This window comes from Acartia tonsa, chromosome 14, assembly GCF_053477335.1.
Source record: "Acartia tonsa isolate MP-2025a chromosome 14, ASM5347733v1, whole genome shotgun sequence".
Taxonomy (NCBI): Eukaryota; Metazoa; Arthropoda; class Copepoda; order Calanoida; family Acartiidae; genus Acartia; species Acartia tonsa.
The window spans coordinates 14,003,197-14,027,484 of record NC_137273.1 but is presented as its reverse complement, the minus strand read 5'-3'; the positions used below and the strand labels follow the sequence as shown (position 1 = coordinate 14,027,484).

The following is a 24,288-nucleotide window of genomic DNA, read 5'->3' as shown; positions in this document are numbered from 1 at the left end:
AGGGGGAAAATTTGTTCATAGTTATTGGGTGTGTACATAAATTCATAGTCAATTGTCTTAGCTCATAATATCCCTGTATATTGTTGGAAATAATTTCTTATCACCATATTTTTTGTAATAAAGTACAAATATGGTTACTTAATTATATATATATATATATTTATTTGATATATAGTTACTTGGATGTTGCCCTATATTTTCATCCACTCTAATAAAATGGTCCTTCCAGTTGGCTAACATAATGATAACACCATCCACCACTTTTACACCAACCCCTCCTCTCCTACTGACAAATAAATGTGGACTAAAGTAGCAAACAAAATTTCCCAACCCATAATATCCACGTATATTAAATCCATTACTTTTTTAGAGAAAATATATGGGAAGACAGTATTTGAAGTAATGATAATAATTTGTCAGAAAAAAACTGCGGCAACCCTGTTATGTATTCTATAAAGTCAGGAAGGGAACTTTCTGGATTTAATAGCAGAAACAATTTATTCATTTATCTTGCTGGCATATTACTTTCCACATTTAGAAACAAAATTTCATTTTCACTAGTTTTTATTTTCAAGCATGTAATACATATAAGTTATAAATAAGAAACAATAAATAAATACTACATATAATTAATTACACAGAGAGAACAGTTAATGGATTGATATATAATAGATATTATTATAGATGAATATTTACATGATGACATAGGCTTCATTGTTTTTCATACTGGATGTTTCAAATCTTTTCTTGAGTGAGGAAACCTTTTCTTTGGACATGTCAACATCCTTCTTGGATGGATCATCAGGGAGGTCTGTGAAGACAACTGTTTTCCATTTCTGGGCATTGTCAATGTTTTCTTGATTTTCTGATGTGTTGCTATCCTTGAACTGAAGTTTGCCAGAAAGAGGATCGTCCTTGTTGCCAAGTGCTGCCCCAGTAGCAAATCTCTTAGGCAACAAATCTCCAAGATTTCCCTCCATTTTAGCCTTTGCTGCAAGCTTGATTTTGTCCATGTCAGACAGGTCAGATCTTGCATTGATGACTGCAATGAGGGCAGTTGGTTTCCAGGAGTCGCTCAGCTGAAGCTTCTTCTGTGTAGCCATAGCAAGAAGCTTTTCTCTGACAGCTCTCATGGCGGCTCTGACTGCTACTTCATGGACACCTTTCATTACTTCAGCACGAGCAGCTTTCATGGCAGCAGTCTGGCCAGCGTTTGCGGCAATTTCAGCGAACTGTTTTCGCATAGCAGTAACCTTTTCTTTGCCAATCTCAAGTGAAATCTTTCCAGCAAATAGAATGCAAGCCTTTTTACCTTCAACTCTACCAGCCTTTGCACCAACAGTTTTGCCCAACTTTTTACCCAGTTTCATACCAGCTATTCTAGCTGCTTCAGCACCAATTTCTCTACCAAGCTTAGCACCTTCTTCACCAGCAATCTCTCTACCAATCCTTTCACCCTCATCTCCACCAATTCTGGCAGCTTCATCTCCACCAGCCCTCTCACCCTCTGTCTCACCAGCCTTTTCTCCAGCCTCCCCACCAACCCTTTCACCAACACCCTCACCTTCTTCCTTTATAAGCTTGTCATCAGCATCTTTGAGCTTACGGGCAGCAGCTGCTCCTGCCTTCTTACCATGTTCATATGCAAACTTGGATCCCTCCTCTTCACCCCTCTTGGCGGCAGCTATTTTCACAACTTTAAGAGATGCTGCATGGCCAGCTGTTCTGCCAACTTCAGCAAACAGTTTCTTTAAAGCTGCAACCTTTTCTTTTGTAATACCAATTTTAAAGTGTTTCAAAGCTTCTGCAGCACCTGCAATACCACCTGCCTTTCTACCCTCCAGTCTGCCTACTTCAATTGCAGCTTTGAAACCAGCTTCACGTCCAACCTTAAGACCAAACTTGTGTCCAGCCTTGGCACCAGCTTCAGCTCCAACCTTGCCACCATCCTCTCCAGCAATCTCTTCACCAGCTTTCTTTCCAGCTTCTCTGCCAACTCTTTCACCTGCTACACCTCCAGCCTCCTCTCCAGCATCACCTCCAAGCTCCTCACCTAACTCTTCACCTGCTGCTTCTCCAGCCTCTTCAGCAATTTTGGATGCCAGTTTCTGGAATTCTCTGGCCTTAACAGCATACTTTTCAGCAGCAGCTGCTGCAGCAACTTTTACCTCAGTCATTATTGTTTCAATGCTTATTTTCTTGAAAGCAGACTGTGCAATAGCCATTCCTTCAGCTTTTGCTGCAGTTTTTCCAACTTCTTTAAACAAGTTGCACAAGGAAGCAACCTTTTCTTTTGACATTTCCTTTAGATCAAGTTTTCCAAGTTCTGCTTGTCCAGCTTTTTCACCTAAAGCAGCACCAACAAGTTTACCCTCAGCTGCAACTGCCTCAAGCAAAAGCTTCTTAGTTACTTCAAGAGCAATCTTCCTTCCTGCAGTAAGACCAGCCTCTGCTCCAATAGTTCCACCAAACTCGCCAAAAACTTCAGTCCCCTTAGTCTTGCCGGCTTCCTCTGCAGCTTTGTCAAAGTTAATCTTGACAAACTCATCAAGTAGTGCCAGAGCTGCCTCAATACCAGCATCCTCTCCAGCCTGAGCACCAGATTCTTTGGCACAATCAACTGCCATTTTCTTGAAAGCATCAACTTCAGCAGCTTGTTCAGAAGCCTTGGCCATCTGGACTGCTTGTTCAGCAGCCTTAAGGGCAGCAGCCATTGCCTCTTCTTCAATAAGTTTAAGATCAATTTTAGACCCAGCTTCAGTTCCAGCAGCTGTTCCAATTGCTTTACCTGCATTAGCACCCAACTCCTTAAGCTTATTCTTAAGTGCCTCAATCTGTTCAGCTTTCATATCAAGTGCATTGTGCTTTGAAGCTTCAGCAAGTCCAGCTTCCTCTCCTGCCTTTTCTCCTGCATCTTTTCCAGCATCCTTGCCTGCTTTTCTACCGAGCTCATTGCCCATTTTCTTGGCAATATCAGATGCAGTTGATTCAGCGATAGCCTTGGCAATGTTGGCTCCAGCTTCACCATATAATTCTGATCCAAGCTTAATTGCCGCTTCCACAGCCTTGGCAACAACTTTTTCAATGGCAACCTTTTCACCTGCAACTCCACCAGCCACCTCACCATCCCTTTCACCAGTCTCTCTTCCAGCTTCTTTGGCCACATCAGCACTCATTGCTTCAAAAGCCTTGATATCAAGAGCTTGAGATTCAGCCAACTTCTTTGCTTCCTCAACACACTGTGCAACAATTGCATCAATATCAATGTTTTCTCCAGCTTCTTTGCCAGCCTTAGCTCCTACATCTTTGCCAATATCCTTAGCCATTGCGTTAATTTTGTCTTTGAGAGTTTTCTTTTCATCATCATTAAGTTTGGCAATATCAACCTTCTGTGCTTCCTCCCTTGCTTTTTCTAAGGCAGCCTTTCCACCTGCAATTCTGCCTGCTGCCAATCCAGCACCAGCACCAAGCTCCTTTCCAAGTTTCTTGGCAACTTCCTCAGCAAGTTTAGCTGCAACTGGCACAATAAGATCACAAGCTTTCTCGCCAAGAATAGCAATAGTTACCTCAGCCGCGGCATTCTTGGCAGCCTCAACTGCTTTAGCAAGAGCAACACATTCCCCACTTACTGCACCAGCATCCTTTCCAGCAGATTCACCTTCAACAGAACCAATTGCCTCTGCATCACCAATAACATCATCAATAGATTCTTTGACAGCAAGGGCAGCTCGTTCTGCAGCAGCAATGGCAGCAGCAACTGCTTCCTTGATAGGCACAGTAGGATCAATGTTATCTCCAGCAGATTTACCAGCAAGGGTCCCTGCATTTTCACCGGCCTTTCTTCCTAATTCTTCAAAGACAGGCTTTAGCTCTGCTGCCTTTTCTTCAGTAATAGTTGCCAAGTCCATCTTAGCAAGTTCTTCAGCAGCAGCAACAGATGCAGCCTGCGCACCAGCAGATCTTCCAACATCTCCACCCATATCTGATCCAATATCACCAGCAACCTTTGCACCAGTTTCAATGCCAATATCATATGCGGCAGCCATTGCAGCCTTTACACCAGCTTCACCTGCAACCTCCATACCAATTTGTTCAATGGCCTCAGCCACAGCTTTGGCAACAACATCAGCAACAGCAACTTTGGCAGCCTCACTGCCTGCTTTAGTACCAGCAATTTCACCAGCTTCAGCACCAACATTTTCTGATACACCAATAGTCATAGCCTCAACTATCTCAGCTGATGCTGCCTTGATGGCATCTTCAGGCTTCTCTATGTTCATAGGAGTAATATTTTTCTCAAGAAGTTCTGCTTGGAATGTTTCAGCAGAAGATTCTGAATACTCAAATGATGATTGAAGGCATTGGGAAAGGGCCTTATTGACTGCTTCAATTCTAACCTCCTTCTTGATAGGAATAATTCTCTCAGGTGATGCTCTCTTTGGAACTCTGATCATTAGAATTCCATCTCTTGACATGCCAGAGGTCAGCTTGGAAGTATCAACATCCTCAGGCAGACTAAACTTTTGTTCATAATTCTGAATCAAGTATCCTTCAGGGGACAATTTTTCTGCCTTTACTATAACAGATTGTTGAATGACATGCACTTTAACATCATCAGGTTCATATCCTCTAATGTTAACAACAAGTTCAAACATACCATCTCTCATCTTAGCCATGGCTGTAGCTTCTGACAGGGCGGATTGATTGACCTTGCAGGCTTGTCTTAAGGGGACAAAAATATCTTGGGACATCATTTCTTCAACAGATTCCATGGCTTGATGTTGCATCTGTTGCATGGATGACATCTGTTCTTGGTAAACAGAAGAAGATGCTTGTTGCACAGAAGACTGCTGCTGCATTGAAGATTGTTGCATATTTTGCAACATGTCAAACTGCATTGACTGCATTGTTGACTGTTGCATCTGAGCCATCTGCTTTTGCATGTCAGCTTGCATCTGAGCCATCATATCACTTGCATTAAACATAGGCATATTAAAATCTGGCATGCTCAGATCAATTCTTTGGGTTGGAAGGGATGGAAGAGATGGGAACTCAAAAGGAAGCATTCTTGGCTTGGGAGTTCTTGGCTTTTGCTCAATTGCTGGTCTTCCCTGGATCTGAATAGGAATCACCATTTCTTTGGATTCAGTATTCTGCTTGGCAGACTTTTGCATATCAATGACAACCCCATCCTTGGCCTTCATGGTTTGAGCGGTGTCAGAAGTTTCAATAGTCTGAGTGCCAGCAGCAGAACCTTCAATAATCATTGGAATGGCCAGGCCAGCACCTGCAGAACCACTTACAACAGTTGTAGTAGTTGTGGTCTGGGTGACCTCTTCTTCATATTCTTCATATATCTCCTCCTCATAACCATCTTCAGTCACACGCTTGGTTGTAGTTTGCTCAGCCTTTTTCTTGCTATCCTCAATAGATTTAGTAGCTCCATGACCACCTTCAACTGCAAATGTAGCCTCAGATGTTACCTTCTTGCTCTGAGCAGATGAGCTTGATTCTACATCGCCCTTGCCAAGGGCAACGGCCACAGAATCATCTTTGATCTGGGGAGCAGAGATGACAAGTTTGCCTTCAGCAGTCACATTAGTAGCAAGTTTACCAACATCAATGCCATCGGGAAGAGCAAAGCGCTGGTTGAATTGTCTAACACTGACACTGTTTCCTCTCTGAACTTCATGTTTGCCCATGAGCAGGATGAATCCATTTTCAACTTTGATGTCAAAATCCTCAGGATCAAAGTCTTGAATATCCACCTCAATGCTAAACATGCCATTCTAAAAAAAAGAGTAAAATTATTATTTATCAAGAATTTCTATTAATAATAAAACAGTTTTTAAAAAATTTCAGAAAAAAAAAGAACTAAAGTTGAATACAATGAATGTATAACAAGAAATAATACTTTATTGCAAAATATATTATAAATCTTCAAAATAAGGAAATTGGATGATAAATTTATCATAAATTGCGTGGCATTAGTACCTTAACCCTATTCTGTTAGTTGTAGGTTGGAGATGATCCTAAAAATCATTATTTAGAGGGGATATGAGGGTTTGATTGACACCCCTTTGCTATCTCGAAAACCATAATATAAATCAAAATAAACAATGTAATGAAGGATTGAATGGTAGTAATACCTTAAGTTGCATGGAAGCAGATTGAGAAGTGCTGGAGCTAGCAGCATAACCCTCCCTTCCATCACGAAGGCTGAAGAAGGAATCCAGAAATCCGCGTCTTGGGGTTTCTAAAAAATATCATAAATATAAATCATTTTATTCTTGTATATTTAACTAGCAACTATGCCCCTAGGGGTACTTGAGGTGGATGAGGGGGAAGAGAGGTAAGACGCCCCCCTCCCCCAATTTAAATTTTAGTTTCAAAAAGGAAAAGTAAAAAAAGACATTTTGAGTTTGGGATAATTTTTTATAGGGGCGATTTCTCTTCCTCCAAAAAAGGTGTAAATCTTCCCAGAACCTACAAGAAGCTACACTGGAAAGGAAAAATATTTCAGTTTAGCGCCTAACAGAGATTTTTTGATACAGACAGACAGGTACAAATCCAGTTACTTTTATATGAGGATAGTTATTGATTGAATAAAAGGATAAGATATACAATAAATTCAAGATTTGAAAGCTAATCTATAATATTGATAGATACATCATACAAAAGTCAAATAATATGCATAATCTTTGGACAGAAAAGAAGCTTTTATATCAAATGGATAGCAATTTTCCATGAATATTAAAATAAAAAATTATATCATTAAAATCAGTTTTGTTAGCCACGACTGACTGAAGGCCCAGTATATTTATGGAAAATTGTCAGTAATATGATGCTATACATGATTTTTCAGTATGGCTGAGAACTGGTTCTAATTATAAGCGGATATTAATATTTATCACTTTGGATTTTTTCACAACACAACTAATTTCAAAGTTTTTGGATAATTTTTCTCTTGATAATCTTTATCAAAAACTTTATTCATCAAAATTCTTTGTATACTGGATGTAGAATATATGTGGATATTATGACAGGAGAAAAATTGTCGTCAATTTGAGTTGCTATTTCCCTTGTTAGTTATTGGTTAATTCGTTTATCCAGTATGAGGGGAGGGGATGAGGTGGGGAAGATTTTTTTTTTAGCCCACTACAGCTTTGAATTTATTAGAGTAAATGCTAATCTGGTGTAAGATCCACATGATGAAAAATCCATTATTCATCAAAATTCTTTGTGTACATATTACTTAAGTTTTAAAACTAGGTTATAAACAAACAAGAACAATTAAGTTCTTAAATAAATTTTAAAGAAAAAAAGCATAAAGATTAGGCATTTAAAATAAATTTTGGAAAGCTTGTTTAAATACAGCAGAATAAAGTCTAAAAAAAGATAGATTACGGTTTTAATCATTTTTTTGTTTTAATGTCATGATGACTTTTCAGTATTGCTGAGAACCAGTTCTAATCCAGTGGATATTGCTATGCTACTTACAATATTTTCAAAAATGATTTTGCAGATATTACTAAAGCATAGTGATTTAAAAAGAAATTTAAATTTGATACAAATCTAAAAATAAAATATGTGAAATACATTTTATTCATCAGAATTAGTTGAAAAAAAAGTTTGCAAAATATAATTTCATTGATGAAGAGATAACTTTCTATTAGTTGCACTTTTGTGTGCATTTCAATTCTAGTTTTTTTCTTCAAATGATTAAAAAACCGACAGTTCTCAATGGACAATAAAATAATATGTAACCCCAATTATGATAATCAAAATTACCCCTTCAGATGATTAAAATTGTTGGTGAAAAGTTTGGACAAACACATCAAGTTTAATAAAAGTACCCAAAGCGTTTCAGCCAACGAATAAGAGATTTTGTTAATAAAAGTTTGGATACCAGTATAAATTACAGCTATTTTCCCTACTCTATCCGGCTAAAATGAGATATCCAATTTAACTCTATTGCGTATTTGTGTGTTTGTCAGAGAGGATTGATAGAGTAATCCTACTGTTTTTCTAACCTTTTCTCACTTTCTTTAAATCTTAGGTCTCAAGGGAGGGTGTGGCTACAATGTTACTATTACTTTTTTTGTCTGCTTAAGTTTTTTTAAATTGTCTGAGCGTTCATAATAGTTATTTATCGCATAGTGTTATAAACAGCTTTCCGCGGATAAAAAATGTACAATTAAAAGATTAAAGCTTATTTTAATCAATTATGATTGTATACTATACATTTTATATTCATAGAAAAAACTGGATATAATATGATGCTACACATAATATTTCAGTATGGCTGACGACCGGTTCTAATCCACCGGAAATTAATAGGTTTCGAAGCGATACTGAAAATATTCTTGTGATGTTACAAGCGAAGGTGTGCACAGCGATTCACCAGGGGTGTGGAGAAACATTAAGTGATGAAAAAAGGTGAAGGAAAAAAAGTTTCAATTTTAATGGGGTGTTGATACTTTTTACACTCCCCTATAGCACTAGGAGTCTGTTTTGAAAATTTTTATTGATAAAACATAAATGGAGCAGTTTTTTAGATGGAACACTTTTGAACAGTATTACGTAACATAAAGCCAGGTATGACTAGTGCAGCTTTAGTCTTTCTACAAAGCTGTAAATAAAATCTAAATATGTTTAGCAGCAAGTTACTCTATAAGTAGTTGTGTCTATTTGTTTGTCTTTTCTTTTGTAATGTTCTCTATTCGGTTCTCTCTCAAGTATAAATACATTGTAAACTCCCACCTTCCCCTAAGTTGTGAAGTACCCCCTCACTTTCTTCTTTCTCTCTTACTCTCTTTTCTCTTCTCTCTCTCTCCCTCCCCCCTCTCCCTCTCTCTATGACTTTAAACAAACTTCACTTATTATCTCATAAATTTTTATTTTTGCCAAACATAACATTTTTCTGTGTTTGATTGAAAAAATACCACTTAGTAAAAATGCGTTGTTGAAGTATTTTTTTCTTGTGTTGAAATTCAACAGAAGTTTACAAAGATGACAACATCCAAAGCATATAGATTAATTATTAAAACTATAATTATGGAAAAATGAAGGCATTAAAGTTTAATGGATTTGTTTAGAAACTGTTTAGGTCATTAGAACTAATTAACCTTAAAATAAGATTATATCAAAACATGAAAAATCTTAAATATAGATTTTTGTATTCTTAAATTGCTGGGAGGGAGAGGACATTGGACTGTAAATTACACTGGTACCCAAAGTTTTATAACCATATTATCTAAATTTTTGACAAAAAACTTTGGGTTCTTTTATTGAATTTGGATTGGTTTTCATCCAAACTGGTAATGCTTAAACTTTGCAATCAATAGTTTTAATCCACATATGGGGTATTTTTTTTAACCGTCATTAAAATTTTAAGATTAATACCAGTTTTGTTATATATTAAAACTTTTCATTTCAATATCAGTGGAAAGCTGTCTTAAATACGATTAATAAGTATTTGCACTTATTGATAAGGTTGAAATTCTGTTTGAAAGTTATTTTGATCCATCATAAACAAATTCTTTTCGCAGTTAACATAAATAACTTTCTTAGTTCATAACATTTTAGAAGATTTATATTCTTTCACTCACTTTTTTTTTTAAATATCATAAATCCATATGTGGAAGTAGCGGGATGTCTGGCTGTGTGTGTGACTGTCTGTCTGTAGTGATATGGTTCAACTTTACAGTGAAGCTTCTTTAATGTTCTTTTAAAGTTATTTTCATATCTATTTGAGATAAATGTATTTACTCAAAAAATTCTCCTTTATGTTTCCCCCAAGATTTATGGTACAAGAGCAGAACCCCTTCACCTCGGTAATTTTTTAAATAAAGAAGTAGGTAAATAATTGAATTTTTTCCTAAAATTGATGGAAGGTTAACCCAGAAAATAGACAAAAACCTAACCAGAACCTTTTATTGTGTTTATAGTGTACATTCCCTAGAGGCTAGAAGCACAGCCTCCGGTTGAATAAACACACAGGGATCTCAAAGGATAAGACAATGGACAATAAATTGTTGACCACATTTGTTGTACATCTCAAATCAAAACAAAAAATATTCCTCATGTTGTTTAAAATTAGAAAAGTTTGGACACTCTGCTGGATCATCAAATCATTTTAGTGGTGAGCCAGATCGGGGTGAGCCGAATTTCAGCCAATCACAGCGCGGCATTTCATAAAATGCTGTGCTCTCATTGGTGGAAAGTTGGCTCACCCCGATCTGGCTCACCACTAAAATGATTTAAAGATCCAGCTCTGGTAGTTTACTCGAAGTATACTCATTACTAATGAATAAGAGGTAGTATTTATAAAACTTTGGGTACCAGTATAATTCACAGTCCGATGTCCCCTCCCTTGCTGATGTACACATAAATGCCAATGTAAAACTGTTTCTCAGTGCAATAAAACTAAATATTACTCTCAAATTTAAATTTCAACCCATAAAGAATTTGTCTTTTTTTTCTCTTTTTAAATTCCTTCGCATTTTTATTGAATGTTGATTTAGGGAAGTTTTACATATGTTTCAGGATGGTTTTAGGCTATATTAGTTTTTGCATTCAGTCTAAAGATAGCTTTATGCTATTTTACTGACCCCCCTCCCTCCCATAGATGCCTAAGTATAATGAAATTGTCATAAATAAAAATAGTACAAAACTATGTAAAACACAGAAAAAAATATATAAAAATATAGTACAAAATTGTTATCAAAATAGTTCGATATTCTAGATAAACCTGGAATGAAATTGACAACAAAACAAAAAAGTTGTCTAGCCCAAAATATTTTGAAAATTTATGTACAGAAAAAATACCTAGCTACTGCTCTCTATATATAGTACAGTTTTTCGTTATTTCTTTTTTGTACTTTTAAATTATACTTTAAACAGTTTGTTAAGAGAAGTGATTTTAAGCAGGGTTTAAAGGGATAAGACAATTGCTAATAAATTGATGCACATCCCCAATTATCATATACAGAATTACCGCTTATTTAGATCACAAATGGTGGTTGAAAAGAAAACGTTATTATATGTATTAACTTTTGAGACTAGTGTAATAAACAGCCCAATGTCCCCTCCCTCCTCGGGTCTTAAGGTGTAGGACAGTGGCTAATAAATTGATGTGTTTCCCCAATCATTAAAAACAAATTTAACCCTCATGTAGATTAAAAGTTTGGACACTGCTTTTTTGAAATTAAATAAAAGTACCCAAAGTTTTTAATCCGAACCAGAGAATCTGTTTATAAGACTTTGGGTAGAGGGAGGATATAGAGTAATTTTGCCACTACAAATTTTCAATTCTATTAAATTCTAATGCGAAATTTTCAATACAAGTTGCAAAAAAACTGCCACAGGATTGCAATTTTAAAATCATCTTGTGTCAAAGAAAGCACATTCACTTTGACCTGTTTTACTGTGTCTGACTTGAACAGCGAAGTTTTTCTATAATTATGGTTTGTCAACACGTCCGCAGGTCAATACGAAACGGTTGGCTCTTATCGTTAACTTGTTAAAATTGTTCTATCGATTTTAAACTTTGTATGATGAGTCTTGTAAGAGTTAGATACGATTTAGAATGCGTAGCAACTCCAAAATCATTATCAGAAAATCCGTACATCCATTTTAAACATTAAGTAAATTTTAAAATTTTTGACATAATTTTTTTATCAGGATATATTCAATTCATTCTATTCGAGACTTTATGGAAGAAGGAAAGACACAATATTAAGACTTAGAAATCAATATTCTGCTTATTAAGTTAATGACACTCTACAAATGTTTATGTCTGTTTGTCATACCGTCTAATTTCAAAGGTTTACTTTTATGGTTTCCGCCTATCCTTGTTTATCTATTTATTTCTCAATTAAAAAAAGTATTTTGTTTATTGTTTGATTTAAAATCTTAGTAGGACATTTTCAGTGACTCGTAGCATTCCTTCAGATGGGGGATTTTCTTTAAAGGAGGGAGATTCTAAAAATCAATAAAGAAGGATGAATGTTTGCTAACATGGAACTGGTTTATTGGTCAGTTCGTTCATGCAGTAGGACTTAGGAGGACAAGGGTGGTGTTAAGGTGTTGGTAGGGGGGAATCGATTTGTCACAATCTGATGGAAGATCCAAGTATTTATATATCCAATTTAAAAATTCAAAATGGGGGGGTGGGGTGTTGATTTATATATTATTTTTTGAGATACGCTTTCCTGTTTTTTGCACCGATAGACGGACAAAGAAAGCAATATAGTATTTTTGCTAAATACAAAATTTCCAAATTAAATAAAAGATTCAATTTTAATATTTTTTTATTATTTAAGAATTATTCCCCAAGTACTTTAGTGTAAACAGGACAACTTTAGCTAATTTATTTAATTTTAGTAAACATTTAGTAAGCAGCATTTTTTCAGTAATTTTTGAGCATTCTTTAGTCTTGTTTTCCAGGGTTTAGTAGGTCAAGTTTTAATTTAACTTAAACTAGTGACTTTGTAAAAAAAAGGGGATAAGGAGTTTCTTCAACTTTTAGTTTTAGAGGAAAAATACATTTCTGGGGGGTGTAACATTTTAGAAAGGTTGTACCTTACCCTTCCCTAGGAGGGTGGTGGTAACCTCCCCCCAAAAAGATATACACCTTCCCAGGATCTGTAAGAAGCTTCACTGTAAAGGAGAAACATATCGGTTCAGCGGTTGGCAAGATCCTTCGGTACACAGAGACAGACAGCTAGACATGCTGTTATTTTAATTTGTAAACACTATAGAATAACTTTAAAACATTAAAAAAACACTTTTCTTAGCAACAATTGATGCAAAAATCTTCTAAATATTTTCATTTTATGGTAATCTATAGTAGAAGGTTGAAAAAGGAAAATTCATTTTATTATATTTGATTTTGATCCTCTTTATAGTTTCTTTCAAAACAATATTAAAATTTTAAATTTTAACATTATTTTCTGTTATGTAATGATTAAAAACAATATATGCAAGTTATTGAAATAGATTTTAAACAAAAATGGACGATGAATAGATGAAAAACTTCTATAGGTTTCAGTTAATGGTTGAAAAGTTTGGATGCAACAAGTTTGAACAAACCAATCAAGATTGATTTAAAATCCCAAACGTGTATAAGCCATCACATGAGTAGGTAAGGGTATAAGAAAAGCCTAAAACCATTATAGGAGTAAAAACTAAATATCTTTAACATTCCTGAACTTATTTCAGGCTTCTCAATATGGAATCTAAATTGTAATGGAGAACCATATCGGTTCAGCACATAGCGAAATCACTCAGTACAGACAGACAAACACTCAAACATCCTTTAACTTTTATATAAGGATATAAAATTAATAGAATCAGTGTATGTCTGTGTGTATAAAACAAAAAATCTCGCTAAAAGCTGAGCTGATAGGGTTCTCCATTACAATTTAGATTCCATATTGAGAAGCCTGAAATAAGTTCAGGAGTTTTAAAGATATTTAATTTTGTACTCCTATAATGGTTTCAGGCTATTCTCCTGCCCTTACCTACTCATGTGTTGGCTTATACACGTTTGGGATTGATTGGCTTGTTCAAACTTGTAGCATCCAAACTTCTCATAGCTTCTCATAGTTCACCTTCTTAGGAACTAAAACTATTTTTGGAAATGGGGGAGTGGGCTGACTTTATCCCCTAGAGGCCTTTAGGGGGCGTAGTCGTTAGTGTTATATAATTGGATGGATAAATTTGAAATATTGTAATTTGTTTATTTTTGTGCTGAGGACAAATGTATGAAATGATGCAGATCATGTTTACGAGTTTTTATGTTTATGGAATTATACACATGAGTCAACATTTCAGCTCAGGGAGGGAGGGGACATTGGGCTGTAATTTATGCTGGTACCCAAAGTTTTATAAACATGTTCTCTTATAATCATTGGGTACTTTTTAACTTTATAAAAAGCAAGCTAAAAACCAGCCTGGAACTAATATAAAAATTTCTTTAAAAATTCAGTGGTTAGCGAGATTATAATGGTCGAAATATATTCTTACTACTAAATAACAAACGATAATTTGTCATATTTCATAATTTCATCAACTTAAAAATATGAATATTTTTGTACTTGTTAATGTAATATGACCGGCCTAGCCTCGCCGGTAGATTTGAGCTGATAGCGTAGAATATAAATATTTCCAATTATTCCTCCCTAAATAAGATTTGTTAAAAAAGAGTTTTCAAAATGTGGTAAATTTTTTGGTAATATAACATTAGATTTACAATTAGGGAGGGGGCATTGAACTGTTAATTATACAGGAACCAAAACTCAATAAATTATAAACATCTTATTTTCATTCACTTTTGGGGTAAAAACTAGCAGTGCAGTGTCTGTCTAATCCTATCAATCCAATAATGGTAATTTTGTTTATCATAATTAGGTGTGTACATCAATTTATCGTCCATTATCTAATTCCTACTCTTAAGATTTAATTATAGAGATGAATCACTTATAGTATTATTCCTTGTTGTTCTAGGAATCATTATTCCAAAAATTAGATGAATAGGCTAATTTTAAGATACGAAGAAAAACTTAAAAATCATAATGTTTGAATAGACAATTATAGTTTTGCAACGTTTCCTAAATTTTACCTATTTGCTATAGGAATCATCATGTAGAGTTTAAAATCTATAGGACAATTCTAACATTCTTAAGTTAACCAATGGAGTAGCCTTTACGAAAAAACTAATTATGGAAAAGCTGTTTTTAAAAATAGCTAATATTTTGCTTATATTGTTGAGCATATTAATTCAGCTGCGTTGCCATTCTATTTAAAATTGATTATTATACCGTATGACATTTTTGAAATATTTAGAGGGGATATAATGTATTCTCAGTTTTAAATTAGAGGGAATATGACAAATGTATTATGTATAGAAAAAAATATTATTTACTAAAATATAATACATTAACGGCTACGCCCCTGAAGACCTCTAGGGGCACTTGTGGTGAGGAGGGGGATGAATTCCAACCCTCTCACTTTCAATCTTATTTTTAAAGCGAAAAGGTAAAATGAAATTTTAGGTGGGGCCGGGAGTAATATTTTTCTTGGGACGTTTTTTCTTTGGGGGGGGGGGGGAGAACCATTTCGGTTTAGCGTTTAACGAGATTACAAAGAGACATACAGCAGAAGATAACCTGTTAATTTTACCTAAGAAGTGTTAAAAATCATATCATTACTCTCTTGTAAAAGTATATTTTAGGGAATTTTTGGAGTATATTATAAGGCAACACCACCCTCCCCCCCCCCCCCACTAATAAGTATCTTCTCCCTAAGAGACATTAGCAAATCGTTCGGCACCCGTCTGATTTTAAAGCACAAAAATTTTTCGGATGAATTTAATACAGCATTTTAAATAAAACAAGGATGTCAACATCCTTAAGTAGCACAGAGATAATATGCCTTAAATCAGAGGGAAAAAATCACAATACAGACATAAAAATAAGTATAAATGAATTTTAAAGCATGATCGACAGATTGACGGACCAAATGAGCTATACACTGGATACATATTGGAACAAGGAATATTTATAGAAAATATCAGCTGGCTATCTTAAGTAGCAGCTGAGAAAATCAAGTTTACCCCATAGCGTTACAGACAGATATTGTTAAATTTAGAGTAGCTTCGCTACTAAAAATGTAGGTTATCAAATTCAAGGAATAGTGAAAGAAAGTCAGTGTATAAAATAATTTTCTACAGGGATCTAAAGGGATAAGACAGTGGCAGATGAATTGATGCACATCCCCAATGATGATACGCTACACAAAAATTAACCCCTTCAGTAGGTTACAATTACAAGTTGAAACGTTGTGACACTAAATTTAACACACCTACCAATCAAAATTCCATAAAAGTTCCCAAAGTTGTTAAGCAAACAAATAATATAACTTAGGGGACTAGTGTAATTAACAACCTAATGTCCCCTCCCTCTCTGAATTTTCTAGGTCAAAAGATTAGAAATTAAAACATATTTCTCTAGAAAAACTGATACTCATCTTAACAAAACAATTAAAAGTCATTAATTTTTTAAATATTTTGAAGTAATTTATATGTTTTTACCTTAAAGACACAAGACAACAGATTTAGGTATGTTAAAATTGTCCTATCGATTTTAAACAGTCATTAAGAAATCGTAGCAACTCTATACGCTCGTATGTCAATTTTAGGCACAATGATTTCTAGTTGTAATATTTAAATGTTTTTTTTTAAATGGTGAGTCCAAGGGCGATCAGAACTTTTTTCATAAACAAATAAAACACAAAAAAATATAAATCATTTCTTGGAAAAAAGAAAAAATACAAAAAATACTATTTCCTATTTTTATTAAAGACATTTTGTTGTAGATGTTTACAATAATAACATCAATATATTTTCAAAACTCGATAGAGCGAGAAAAAAGAACGTAGTTTTCTCAAATGTTTTTAAAATTTTGCAAAAAAGATTAATGAAATTCTATAGCAAATGTGATTTACAAAAAAAATAATATTTAGCCTTTTTAGTATTAGAGTAACTATATATTTACAAACTAGAGGTTAGGCTCCTAGAGACCCCTAAATGTGCTTTAAATGGTAAGCGGTTGAATTTTCCCACATTTTTAATTTTAGTTTTAAAACCAAAAAAATAGGGGGGGCAGGTTTCCCAAGACTTATGAGAAGCTACGATGTAAAGAAGAACCCTATCAGTTCTGCTTTTACCGAGATCCTTTGCTACTTTATTATAAGGATATCGTTCTGAAAAGAAAAAAAAACATAGTAATACATTAATTTCTAGGCTGATATTTAAGGTAGATGTTCATATTTTGTTTTTATTTGTAATGACAAAAAAGTATCCACTCTATATCTTATCTGTCGGTCTGCTTTTCATTTAGCAAATTATTTATTAAATTACTTTGCTACTGATAGACGTTGTAATCCTTTTGTTTTCTTGATAAACTTACATTAGCTATAAATTAAAAATGTTCATTTTGCAAAAATATATTCTTTGATATATGATGTTTAAATACAATATTGTGAATGTTTCTCAAGGAGGAAGGGGAAATTGGGCTGTTTATTTACTAGTCCCCTAAGTTTTATTTCAGATTTTCTAATTCTAAGCAACATTGGGGACTGTTATTGAATTTGATTAATAGGTTCATTAAGTTGAGTATCCCAACGTTTCAACCACTAATTGTAATCTAGAGAAGGCGAAAGTTTGTGTATTATCATTGGGGATGAACATCAATTTATCGGCCATTGTCTTATCCCTTTAGATCCCTGGAATGTTCTGCTGCTCAAAATACAAAATATTTGCTAGCAAAAAAAGATACAAAAAAACATTTTTTTTGTGAAATAAAATCATGTTAATACTAAAGTATTTTAAAACAAGGATTAAAACAGCTTTAAGAAGCGAAGCTCAATAACATAAACAATATTACAATTTTAAAAACAGAAAAGCAGTCGCATGGACAAACAAGAGCTTTCTCTAAAACCCTTAGCTGTGACAGACATATGTACTATTAAGGGATATACTCCTTTCCTATTAAATAAAGTAGTAAGGTTTTTGTCTGTTGCTTAGAATTTGGATAACTACTGAACCGATTGAGTTCTCCATTGTTTGAAAGCTTCTTATAGATCCATAGATAGTTAAATACTTTCCTACTTTCCTTACTCCTTCTTTGCTTAGGAGCTAGTACATAAAACATAACCTGAGTTAAATATTTTTTTTTAATTTCTTAAAATCATTTTTAAAATATTAGCACATATCATTTTTAAACAAACTTCAATATTTTGGATGCTTGCCAAAAAGTTTAAAATATCTCTTCACAATAACCCCTTCAAATAATAATGCACATTTGACCCATCAATTCTGAGCTAAACTTTTGCAGGGGTCTAAAGGGATAAGACAAAGGCCGATAAACTGATGTAGATCCCCTATGATGATACACCAAATTACCCATTCTGTAGATTGCATTTAGTAGTTGAATCGTTATTACACCGAAAACCAACAAATCAAATTAATAAAAGTCCCCAAAGTTGTTAAGCCTCCGAATAGGGAATTATATAATGTTATTACATATAAAGTTTGGGAATTTTTTTTTAAAAATTTCAATATTAAAATCTAGCGACAACGAGGAAGGGATGAGGGGGAACCCTTCGCTATTGATTTTGATTTTAAAAAGAAAAAAAACATTTTTGGGTTTAGGGGGTAATTTTTTCTCTTTGGAGGGTACGAACAATATTCTAGAACCATGAGATGCTTCGCTCGCTGTAAAGGAGAACATTATCGGATGAGTGGTTAGCGAGATCACACACACAAATATACACCCTGTTACTTTTAAATAAGGATTATGGAGTGAGAGTTTTAGATTATCCCATCCTTGTTGCACATTGATAAACAACAGTTTTGTATATTTGGACAATGGATATGTTATTACTTGGATGTTACATTAGTTTTTCATGATATCTAACAAAGTGAACCTCACAGTTCATCCACCCCCTTTCCCACATCTATTCCCCTCCTACTGGATGAATGAACTAACCAATAAATGAGTTCCATGTTAGTAAACTAAATTGACGACAATTTTTCACCTGTCATAATATCCACGTTTATAACATATCCATTATTTGGACGCAAGACGCAAAAAGGAGAAAAAAAATAAGGAGAAAAGCTTGACTTAATTCTCTTTTAAACAAGGATGACAACATCCATAAAAGCGAAGCACTGAAACGGTAGGACAAACGGACATTATCACTTGTATAGTGTTAGAACTTAATTATCATAATATAAAATTATAAGAGTCAAAGCAAAATTGTAAGTAAATTTGTTGAAAAACTGCTTGATACAGGAAAATTTTTATGGACATACTTACATTTTTAGGACTTGATTATAGAGTTGCTTCGCTTAATATATTATACTTGGTTGTCCCAGGAATCAATATACCAAAAATCAGATCAATCCGATGATTAGATCACATAAAAATTTGTTGTTAAAAAAGTAAAAAAATCAACATGTTTGAAATGGACGTACGGACATTTTGGTAATGATTATAGAGTTGGTACGCTTTCTAAATCGTACCTAATTACTAAAGGAATCACCATGCAAAATTTGAAATCGATAGGACAATTCTAACATGCCTAAATTAACGGAAAAAGCTATCCGTTACGGACGTACGGACGGACCGACCCTAATTATAGAAAAGCTTCGCTTTTAAAAAGTGCAAAATATAGAGGCAGACATTTATGCTAAGTGTTGCCTTTTTTAAAACTTTGTTAACAAAGTCAGAAGGAAAACCTTATATTTTGATTATACTCTGCTAGGCAGGAAAGGATGGCAGTGTCGAGGTGTGGAGAAGTCGACCATTTACTTAACAAAATTTTGTTTTTTTTTGGAAGGTTCATCCGTTTGCAAGATCTTTTGGTACAAACACAAAGACATCCTTTAGCTAAATTTTAGACATAATTGTTTTTAAAAAGCCACAATTGGCAAGAAAAAGTTCCGGTAGCTTTATTTTTGTAAAGGCATATCTGTTTTTACTGCACGGAGTTCAAATGGGCTCGGCAGACGCGCATATGCCTCAAATTAAAACCCGCTAGTGTGAAAAGATTGTCTGTTTAGGAATAGGTTTAGATATCCAGCTGAGTATTAATATTATAATATGACGATTTAAATGAGGCTTGCACGCGGCTGACGTGCAGCTGCCGAGCCCTGGGATTCAAGAATGAATGAAACTGTCCACAAAAACACTTAATTTAGTTTTTCTGTAGAATATCTTTTAAATTAAGAAAAATATATTTCTTTTTAGTTAAATATACCTAATTTATTTTCATTATAAGATTATGTCCTTAAGTAGTACAGTATTACGATTTAAAAAATAATTTAGATGGAATAACCATAACTATAATGAAGTAGTATTTAATAAAAAAATCTAATTTAGTTTAGAATATTATGGTTTGAATTTGGAACATTTTTATGTATGACAATAAAAAAAAGTAAAAAAAGAGAAAGATGGATAGAGTAGAAGATATCTAAATAGAAAGAGAGAGAGAGAGAGAAAGAGAGAGAGAGAGAGATTGCCCATAGAGAAATTCTCCCACCTACTGAAAACCGTAGCCTTCTTAAGGGACAAAGCTCCTATGGGCTATGGGCGAAGCAACTAGTTTTGAGTAATAATCTACTGATTATGTTCTACAAGACTATTTCCAGTATGGCTTCGAAACCGATCATCATCCGCTGGATTAGAACCAGTTCTTAGCTTTTCTTAAAAATCATGTATAGCATCGTATTACATACAGTTTTCCTTGAATATTAAAATAAAATTCAGACAATTAATACCAGTTTATTTAGCCTAGGCCTTCGGCACCTCGGGGCTAACAAAACTAGTTTTAATCTTGTAATTGTACATTCTATATCCGCAGAAAGCCGTTTATAATACGATGCGAGAAATAACTATTATTTAACCCAACTATTTTCTTGGTAACAAGTAAAAATTTAAAGAATCTTGTGAAACAGACTTCACTGTAAAAAATCAGTGAAACAAAAATCTAAAATCTAATCCAATGATGATAAACAAAATGACCCCTTTTCTATTTTAATATTATTGAATAAAAAATTTATACAAATCAAGTGCCCAACATGTTAAGCCAGCTAACGAGAGAATAAAACTTTGGTTACCAGTATAATTTATCCAATGTCCTCTCCCTCCATGGAATTCTTAATTTTTTTTTTCAGTGCTCCCAGCAAAAGAGTAGGACAATCTCATTGCAAAAATTTGATAAATGATTGGAAAGAATTGATAGAACATTTAAGGCAGTGTCTCACGGCCTAGTTCTTGCTATTACAACGATGACAACAACAGAAGGAAGGGAAATTGGAGTGTAAATTTTACTGGTACTCTAACGTTATAAACACGATCTCTTATGCGTTGGCTTAAATACTTTTATCTAAAGTGATTGGTTGGTTCTAACTAGCAATATCCAAACTTGGCAACCAATATTTTTAATCTACAGAAGGGGTAATATTGTTTATTGTCAATGGGGATGTTTATCAATTTATCGTCTAAGTCATTAGATCTCTGAAAAAGTGACGGGAAAATGAACATGAATAATTTTGTCAAGTTTCATTACAATCAGACGATTCAAACTCTTCTTCCTTACTAACGTACATACTTTACTTTTTGCAAAGCTATGCAGCTAAAAATCTTTAAACAATTTAACAGGTTTTCTTGTAGACTTTTTGTGCTATTTCAGCCTATATACTTTATAACAGTTTAAGTTTTACTTTTAAGTTTAAAGACTTAATAAAAATTAAAAATAAAAATTTTAAGATTGAAACCAGTTTTTTTAGTTCCGAGGGTCGTAGGCCTGGGATAATAAAACTGGTATTAATTTTACTATTCTTATTTTAATATTCGTGGAAAATTGTCTTTAATACGATGCTATACATGAATTTTCATTATGACTGAGAACCTGTTCTAATCTAGCGAATATCAATCGGTTTCGAAGCTATACTAGAAAGCAATATTTTTCTATATTTTAAGAATTTATAGAGAAAAACAAACAAAAAAGCAGGATCATACAACTGAAAGTTGCCCACAAATTAAAAGAAAAGTTTAAAAGTTTTTTTCTTGTGTTGATATTTAACAAAAGAAGTTAGGTAATGTTAGGGTAAGAAGATCCCTGCGGGAATGACTCCCCTTAAAATATTAGAAAAAATAATAATTTTTGCTTAGATTTCATCTAATTTTTTAAGCTTAGTTTTAAGTTTCAAATATTTTTTTATGTGTCACAAAAAAGAAAATATAAGAATAGTTAAAATTTTCTACGAAAAAAACAAACAATTATAAGCAAAGCTTTATTAGATTAAGGCTGTGACTGTATGTGTTCATCTTTAAAAGACTTACCAGAAACTTGTCTGCTTAAAGTCTTCTGTAGCTGGGGAAGGGTTGTGTTGAAGTCTCCCCACCAGTCCTGAAAATTTCATAATTTTAAAATAAATTTTGTGTACCTAATTATAAGGTACTAATTGAATAGAACTTTTGGGTATAGTCCCTTTCGTGACAACCCCTCTTAAGGGGCGTTTCGTTGTATTTTCACAAAAGCTTTTGATAGGTTAATTCAGGTTAGGTTAGGTTAAGTTAGGTTAGAAGATTGCCCCGCATGTTTAGGTAATTGACCCCGTTGGGCTAGAGCCCCCCGTAGGAGCAAGAAATAGGGGAAAAGTCATTATGAAAATACGACAAAACGCCTCTAAGAGGCGTTGCCATGAAAGGGACTATACTTGAATTTTTAAGAAGTTTATGCAAAAAATAAGTGTTAATGTATAAAATTTTAGCAAACTTTGCCAAACCAAACAAATGCTCTGATTGTTGCAAATATTTGCCTTTTGTTAAAAATTCAAGCAACAAAATTTTGGGTCTAGACAGATTTTTTGACCTAATTAACACATTTGACTCAACACTTTTTTGAGTATTTAAAAAAAATAATAGAAATAAATCCTATGTCTCTATTTAACTTTTTTAAATGTAACTATTTCACTAAAAATTCAATAAAATATACCTTAAAGAAAGGATCATTGAAAAAATCATCTCTGATAACTGTAGCAACATAAGTCTTTGGTTCTTCGCTGCCCATTTTAACTTCTTTATTAATAATTAATATCTATTGTATCAAAAATATATTTCCTAAACTGTTCTCTTGCTTGTTTCTTTCAAACTGAATGAAACTTCACCACGATTTCTATTTAAGTTCAATCCTTTCATTACCTAGACCTTTCTAAGCATCTGGACCAATCAGAGGACAGCCTATGTGTCTAAACAGCCAATAGGAAAGGAGAATAGTAACGTTTTTTGTGACGTCATAATCAGCTGATACGTTAACCGCCCATGAGAGAGTTATGAAGCACGCAAGGAAAGGATGGGAGGAGAGGAGAGGGAAAATTTATGGGGAAAGGTAATGCGGGAAAAACTGGGAAAGAAATGCGGGGTTAACACAAAGCGTATTTAGAGCTGGACCGGTCAAATTGTATGAGTATCAACAAATAAAGATAATTTTTTTGACTTTTAGATCTTATGTAAGTATGTACATAAATAATTTAAGTCTATTTGATTTTATTTAAATTTTTGTTATGAATTTATAGAACAAAATTTATTTTTTTAGACCTTTAAGATGTTTTCAAAAAAATGAAATAAAATGTTATGCCCCTGAAACCTTTACAGTAAAAAATCTCGTTAATGGGGCAACAATTACCTTATGAGTCAGAGTTATAGTACTATACTAGTGTATGAGTTGTAGGAAAGGAATTTTTAGCTACTAGAAAACACAAATAATAATAACGCAGCTATTCTTTAATTAATTCTTGATTTTCTCCTAAACTATTATAAACTTACTAGCGGCTACGCCCCTAGCATCTAGTCTATAAACGTAGCTGTTAGTAATCTCTTGTAATACACTAGCGGCTACGCCCCTAGAAGCCTCTAGGTGCACTTGATGTAGGAGGGGGAAAAATCGATCTCATGCCATATTAAAATTGTGTTTAAGAGTAAAAAAAAATATTTTTGGGGCGAGGGGGGTGAAGACACCCTCCCCCAAAAGTAGTTTAAAACCTTCCCAGGACCTATAAGAAGCTTCACTGTAAAGGAGAACAATATCGGTTCAGCGGTTAGCGAGATCCTTCGGGACAGACAAAAAACGCTTACTACTTTATATAACAACTAGCGGCTTCGCCCCTAACCTCTAGGGGCTTTGCCCCAAAAGGTTATAAAAAAAAATTAAGGTGAAATTCGTAAAAGGACCAAGGAAATCTCCTGCAAAAAAAAAAAAAAAAAAAAAATTGGGCGGGGATTTTTTGTTTTTGGGGGGGTTGGGGGTGTCCCACCCCCCAAGAAAATATGTTAAAACCACCACCGGACCAGTAGGTATATTCCCTGAAGAGTAGAGCCCATTCGGTTCAGCGGTTACCGAGATCTTAAGCTTCAGACGGACAGACAGACGGACAGACATCGTTCTACTTTGTATTATAGATATAATATAATAATAGGAGGATAGGGGAGCTTTGAAACATACTAAACCAGTGACGTGCAAAGGATTTTTTGCCAGGGGGTGGTATTTCTTGAAGAGGTACAAAATTTAAAACAGAAATTAAAAATCTTTCCTGGTCGAAGCTTTATATATTGCCTATAAAGAATGTCGTCATACAATACAAATGACCAATGATAGGTATATACACAGACTAAATTACCAATGGCAGGCCAGTATACATTTCAATTAACCTATGGC

General features: G+C 34.0%; 1 protein-coding gene across 1 annotated transcript; it reads right to left on the bottom strand.

Moving 5' to 3' along the window:
* Nucleotides 1-546: 546 nt before the first annotated feature.
* LOC145306033 (uncharacterized) lies at nt 547-22,734 on the bottom strand. Its single transcript, XM_080147965.1, has 4 exons — nt 22,570-22,734; nt 21,915-21,981; nt 6,150-6,256; nt 547-5,789 (listed from the first exon to the last, which is right to left on the bottom strand). Exons 1-4 carry the CDS (start codon nt 22,642-22,644, stop codon nt 693-695), a joined length of 5,346 nt encoding a protein of 1,781 aa, XP_080004091.1. The 5' UTR covers nt 22,645-22,734; the 3' UTR covers nt 547-692.
* Nucleotides 22,735-24,288: the final 1,554 nt, after the last annotated feature.

Excerpts from the sequence above, each read along its gene's own strand:
- LOC145306033 (XM_080147965.1), bottom strand. The coding sequence starts at position 22,644 with ATGGGCAGCGAAGAACCAAAGACTTATGTTGCTACAGTTATCAGAGAT. Across the intron at positions 6,257-21,914 it reads TTTAAGCAGACAAGTTTCTG|AAACCCCAAGACGCGGATTT; the intron begins GTAAGTCTTTTA and ends GATATTTTTTAG. Across the intron at positions 5,790-6,149 it reads CTGCTTCCATGCAACTTAAG|AATGGCATGTTTAGCATTGA; the intron begins GTATTACTACCA and ends TCTTTTTTTTAG.